General features: G+C 41.8%; 1 protein-coding gene across 1 annotated transcript; it reads right to left on the minus strand.

Annotated features, from left to right (window-relative positions):
- Nucleotides 1–1,643: 1,643 nt before the first annotated feature.
- Nucleotides 1,644–6,154, minus strand: LOC148024454 (uncharacterized). The gene is made up of 5 exons (XM_087694081.1): nt 5,594–6,154; nt 5,179–5,464; nt 4,008–4,408; nt 2,843–3,687; nt 1,644–2,287 (listed from the first exon to the last, which is right to left on the minus strand). Exons 1-5 carry the CDS (start codon nt 5,649–5,651, stop codon nt 1,970–1,972), a joined length of 1,908 nt encoding a protein of 635 aa, XP_087550207.1. The 5' UTR covers nt 5,652–6,154; the 3' UTR covers nt 1,644–1,969.
- Between the last annotated feature and the right edge of the window lie 391 nt (nt 6,155–6,545).

The following is a 6,545-nucleotide window of genomic DNA, read 5'->3' on the forward strand; positions in this document are numbered from 1 at the left end:
CCTAGTCCTAGTGCACTTTCCAATGTTGTCTCATCAATGTTCTGTCTTCTCTACACCCCAAAATACCTATATCTCAATGCTAAAAAATCATCAATAGAATCCGGGTTTTTCACATTCCATTAGGATTCAGGATTCAGGCTTCACTTTAAAAGAAAAAGAAAATTCCCATTTAAAACAAATTTGAGCAAGGCGCATTTAGAAACGTTAGCCCTAATAGTAGAAACTCTGAGATACCCCTATTATTAGTAGGAGAAATGTACACACGCTAAACACAATGTTGATCCAAATTATACCCCTTATAAGTCAATAATAAAAATGCTTTAAAAATAGACACTCAAATAACCAACAACATACAGACCTCGCTTAGTCAAAAGAGAACCTCCTCACGTTCCAAATGGCTAACCCTACACAAAATAAAAGTTTAAAAAAGAAGTAAAAGCGGGTTTGTCATCATTCTGAAGGCGGTTCAAAAAGAGAGCCTGCAGGAATTCCCGAATCCCCACATTCAATGAAGAGCTGCGTTGGCAGGGACCATTTTTCCATTTTTTCTTCTTTTCCTTTGGTTTTTCCAAAGCCCTTTTATATCATTTTATCATATAATTACTTAGTACGTAAAGGCTAAAGCCCTTTCTATAATTGTTATTTAGGTGATACTACTGATAAGTAATAATAATATTATTATTAGTATCGTTCTCTAGAAAGAATAATTATTTGATAGACAAACCGATGATTATTTTCATTGATAATAACTGTTAGGAACATTTTAGTTATGATTGCTATTACAATACTAGTAATAAGTTGGATTCTTTTTTATTATGAATTATTTAATAAGGGAAATCCCGCCTCGTTGTTCGAGGCTTGTCAAACGGTTGAGAGCGTCAGAGATGATCAGCGGGTTGGCGGTTGAGGTCGATCAATCAATCAAATCAATCAATCTACTTCAGAATTTCCTCTCAAGGCCCTTTTAATTGCATCATTACTGCATTCCGATCAGTCCCTTCGTGTTTTGGCTCAGACGAGAGAGAGACCCATCATTTGCTTCTCCGCAAATATAGCTGCATTATGCATATATAGGCTTCAGAAGGGCTGAGGGACCCCTAATGATCCTGCCATTTTAATTCTGCCCTTTAATTCTGTGGCAATACCCAGGTCCCAGGAGATAACTTCCTTCCTCCGTATTTAACTTATTGACTGAGAGAGAGAGACAGACAGACAGAGACAGAGACAGAGACAGAGAGAGAGAGAGAATTACTCATTATCCGCATCAGTTCCTATCTCTCCCCTTGTCAATCCTACAAACCACACCCCCCTTGATCATGCAAGTGTCCGTATCATTTTGGAATTCTCAAAATTTGTTTTCAAGAGCCTCAGTAAAACAATTTTTGCAAATTTCTTTTGGACTCCCAATATTTTGGGTACATAATATAAAATGCAGACCTTATGTTGGTCTATCAATTGTATTATAATTTATAATTTATATACCCAAAACGGGCCAAAAAGCTTTTATGGAGAGTTCCCAATTTTCAATTTTTGAATTTCGGGTGCATAATACACGATTCATAGGCCTTATATGCAGTGTTGGTCTATCAATTGTATTACATATCCCCAACCCCCCGCCCCCCCAAAAAAATATATATATATATATATAACATGTAATTATCAGGTGGGGAAAATCTTTAATCTAAAGAAGCAAGATAGCCTGTAGAATGTTATGATCCAACCAGAAGAATCACTGTTCAAACTTACTAGGTGGTTTTCTTGTACAGTAGAAGGTGCAGTAAGAATTTAGATAATAGCCATAGAAAGGGCCCAAAAACCTAGATAGAGGATAGCACACCCACAAGTACATACAAACATCTTGCTAGGCTAAATTCACAGTTGGGTTCTCAAAGACTGAGCAAAAAAATAGATTTAGGGGAGGGAAAAAAAAGTCTGGTTTTTTCTCCTTTGGACGGAAGGGAGCCCCTCGCTAGAGTTTGGGGCACACGAGGTCGTGCTCGGTGTCAATTGAAGAAGTGGGAGTAGGGTTGAGATGATTTAGGAGGAAGGCATGATTGTTATTGTGATTAGGATTAGGATTCATGTTATTGCCTTGAGCTTGTTGAATTTGTGCCTGCAGCCTTCTCTTCTTGTAGCTTGCCTTGAAACAAGCTTGCCTTAGCCTTTTCGTCCGCTCAGCAAGCTCCGTCCCGGGACACTCCTCCATTAGCCTCTTCTGCTCCTCCAACTCCTTCACTGCATTGAGCACCCTTGCAGAGCTCTTCACACCTTGATCACGTGCCAAATCCTACCGTGAACAGTGCGGAAACAGATCATCAGTAAGGATTGCATAGAATCACCAAAAACTAAGCCATGAAAGACAATCAATCAAGCCTTAAAAGCAATGCTAGTACTATCAAAGATAACATAAGGTATCATGTACATAAAGTTTTACAGGCAGCATTTGCTTCTAATAGTATCAGGAAGGATTGCATAGAATCACCAAAAACTAAGCCACGAAAGACAACCAATCAAGCCTTAAAAGCAATGCTAGTATCAAAGATAACATAAGGTATCATGTACATAAAGTTTTACAGGCAACATTTGCTTCTAATATGAATTTTGTTTGTTACTGATCCTCATTCCAAACCAGAAACTAATGCTCTGTTGATGTAGCTGCCAAAACTTCAATTTCACCAGAGCAACCAGTCATCAGGAAGACCATCATGCAATCCACTACACCCAAAACTACAACTCCAGCTGAACCCCGAAATCTTACATGCACAAGGCAAGACAGCTACAGCACTACACAAAACAAAAATAAGTGAGTACTCAGAAAATTATCATTTTGCTCCAACAAAACCTGAATGTTGTTGATAAGGCTGTCAAGGCTTTTCATCTTGCGGTGAGGCCAGCGTGGTATTCCAAACTCCCTGCATCTCTTCTTCAAAACGGTTAACCCTACTTTCAGCTCCTTGGAAGCCTGGGTTATGGGCATGTTAAAATATTGAGAGAGTTCCTGCAGAGTGATCTCAGTTATCCGCTCACTTGTACCCTTTTGCTGCAAGTATATACTTTTCTCAGTTTGCCGTCCCCTACGAGTTACCCTGCCTTCCCTACCCCCTCTCCAGCTTGTGTAACCAGTTGAGGTTGCAGGAGACTCCAACTGATAGGGATCACCAGAAGACAGCTTCACACCCTTGCCTCCTCCACCCCAATGCACATCACTCGAGGTTGTCGTAGAAGAGTTCGCCTTGTCTGTGTTAAACACACCATTCATATCATATGCGACATCATGGCTGCTGAACTCTGAAGTGGACCGCAAGCCCAGAACTTGGCCTGTTCCAATGCTGTCATCACTGCAGAGAGATCTTGCAACGTGGTTTGTTATCTCACCGGAGTAGAAATTGCTTGAAGAGCTGTCAAGGCCAAAGCAATCCAAGGAGAAGCAATCAATGCCTGTGGTGTCGTCTTGTCCTTGATCTTTAGCTTCAGCTCGTGTAATGGTGGAGTTTTGCAGGCTCAAGGATGTTGCCAATTCAAGGTTGAGGCCAGTTGCTGGTTCAAAGGAGCTGGATAGTAGGAGAGACGTGTTGGCCTCTCGGGATTCTGAAAGGAAGTCTGGCAAGTGCAGATTCAAATCCAACAGTGAAGGGCTCCAAGGGGGAGGAGGGTCTGCAGCACTCGGACTGGTAGAATTAAGAGGCACTGTCATTTAGAAAGTAATCGGGTGTCAGAACAATTTCACCTGCCATTTCACAGCTACAACCACAACTCATCTATTTTTGATACCCCAACACGTATAACAACTGACAAGCAGAAGTGGTTCCGAGCATTTGCTAACTGATGGTACTGTTATGTGCATTAAAGGCATCAAAAACATAAGTTGTGCCATTTCCAACCTATCGAGAAGGTATAATAATGCATTAGGCTATTCTCTGCAAACTTCGATGCACCCCTATCTGCAAATTCACACAAAACATCAGATTTACTACTACATGGGAACACTGCTTTGCACTTTGGCATACCTTGAGTTGAGTCTGGATAATTGATCCTCCATGACCCCAGCTCTTGATAATTGACCCGTGGACTTGCAAGCTCTAAATCGGAGCCCCATTTTTGCCAGATATCAGCTTGTGCACCCTGAGGAGTCCTATCCGGTGTCTCTAACCCAGGAATCTGATCATTTAATGGCTCTCCTGAGAAGAACGATAACCTTGGAATATCAGAGCTAGCACCTTGGCAGGTGTCCAGCTCATTGATATTTGGGACCCGCAGTGAAGTAATTGAAATACTAATACTAGTACTATTGATATGATCAGGGACAAAAATGCTGGGACTGGAGTTAAGGTTGCTGCTGTTGTTGTATGCTGCTTCCACCAACACAAGGTCCTGGGCTAAGGAAGGGATGCTGTTTAACTTTTCATTCCTGTTAAGCCAAAAACACCAATCAGTAAGGCGAAACATTCCTAATGCATTCAGTATCAGTGCGCAAACTACACTACTGAATTCATTCTCTCTATCTCTCATGAATAAAAGGTGAATTGATCCGTGCCTTGAGGAAGTGAGAGATTTAGCACGACAAGTGAGCTACTCCGAAAAAAGGAATGACTGCTTGATCATTTGGAACAAAAACTTGAAAACACAGGATTTCAGTCAAATCCAATGGAACTCAGCAAAGACCACTGAGCTGGCTAGCCATTACCCAAGAGCAGAAATTGATTGCCTCAGGAGGACATATCATAGCATAAAATGCTATGGCTTAAGTGCCAATAAAACCTTATTAACAAGCAGGAAAGGAGGATCAGCATGAATTTCATCATTCGGCTCATCAATGCTAGTAAAATACCCATTTGACTCTTGAGTGAGCAAAAAAAATCAGAGACATGAAGTAGCATAGGAGACCATGCTTTAAGTGGCACTAAAATCTCATCAGAACTTCATCAGTCAGCTCATGAAAGCCAGCAAGAGTGAGAGCTTTGAGTGAAAACCCTCAACCATACACTATTAAGCTAATTAGTGGAAGCATTTTATATAGGAAGCACTTTGGGGGGGATAATTTGATATGAAGTAAAATTAGAGCATTCAGTGAAAGAGCTTGGCCACGAACATTTTGGCTAATTGCAAGGATTAGTGGCAAGAAGAAAGGTTAAGGGGCAGCCAAATTGGCCAGATGATTAAGGAACAAGATAAGCTGACCTTGAAGGGATTAACAGGAGAGGATCTAAAATGATGATTTCATGGGGCCAATGTTTCAAGAACTCCAGCACACATTTCCATCTGTCCCCCTCAAGCATCTTCTTAATGGCCACCATGGCTGACTTGACATTCGCCGGAGAGGGAGACGACGAGGCGGCAGAGTAGAAGTACCCGCAAGGCACGGGCGGGCTTATTCTCGAGTACAAGCCCGGAGTGAGAAGAAACTCCTGTTGGGTGGTCACCATCATCCCGTTCCGATCATACATGTGGATGCTTCTCACATACTCTGCACAGAAACAGTCACACACAGATGATAATCTATCAGACATGCCCTCAAAGTAGTGAAGATGCTCTTTTTCAGTTAGAGAAATTTGTAACCAAAAAGAGAGAGAGAGAGAGAACTAAGACTGCTGACCTGCTTTGTGGGTGTCTTTGAAGACGCCAAGAGCCAGAAGCTTTTGGGATTCAGCCATTATAGAAGCTGACCTTGATTGATGCCTGGTTATGTGAACAGAGGAACCCAAAAACAAACGAGCTAAATTTAGCACAAACTGCGGTGACTGATAAGGTGATTGATCACCATTTCTACATGTACAAACATGGGTTACGCCCTCCCACTTGCGTCCCTGCCCCTGAGACAGGGGTCTAAATGTGATGATCAGAGTAGGGTCATTGGCAAAGGTAAAGAAGAAGGCAGGGGAGCTTGACTGGGGAGGGGGCACAATCCAGGGCTCGATCTGGAAGAGGAGAGGCTGAAAGGGGAAGGATTGATGGAACAGATCAGGACATAATGAGAGAGAGAGAGAGAGAGAGAGAGGAAAGAAGTGTGGAGGGAATGATAGTTCCCTTCTTCTCTCTGATAATGATTATGATGATGATGATGATGCCTGCTGATGATGATGCTTGTTGTTGCTGCAGCTGTTTTTGTGTTTTGCTTTGTGTTGTGAGAAGAAAAGCGTTACTATCGCCTCTCGCTCTGAAGCTCCCCCCTCCCTAAAATGGGGGTTTTCCCATAATTATAATTGGGTTTTATAATCTCAAAAAATCATTCCGCGTAATTATTTTTTTCTTAGTACAGTCCTTTTAGTGGTCCCACTAAAGCTCCCCCACCCCCCGACGTTTTGCTTCTTCTTCCCATCCATTTGCTACTTTTAGCTAAATTTCCTCTTGGGTTTTATAAAATCTAGTAATCCATTAAGACGATGCGAACATGATCATCTACTTAGAGCTGCTCCACACGCAAATAAAATTAAGGTGCCTGGGTAAACGAGAGTGGGCACATTCAAACGTTTGTCTCAATCCTATAGCCTATATTTTCTGCCATCGATTGGTTGTGGACTCATTAAGTCCTTTCTTAGGTGCCCTTT

This window comes from Lygodium microphyllum, chromosome 15 (assembly GCF_053477565.2).
Source record: "Lygodium microphyllum isolate KBCC chromosome 15, Lygodium_microphyllum_v1.1.10, whole genome shotgun sequence".
Classification (NCBI taxonomy): domain Eukaryota; kingdom Viridiplantae; phylum Streptophyta; class Polypodiopsida; order Schizaeales; family Lygodiaceae; genus Lygodium; species Lygodium microphyllum.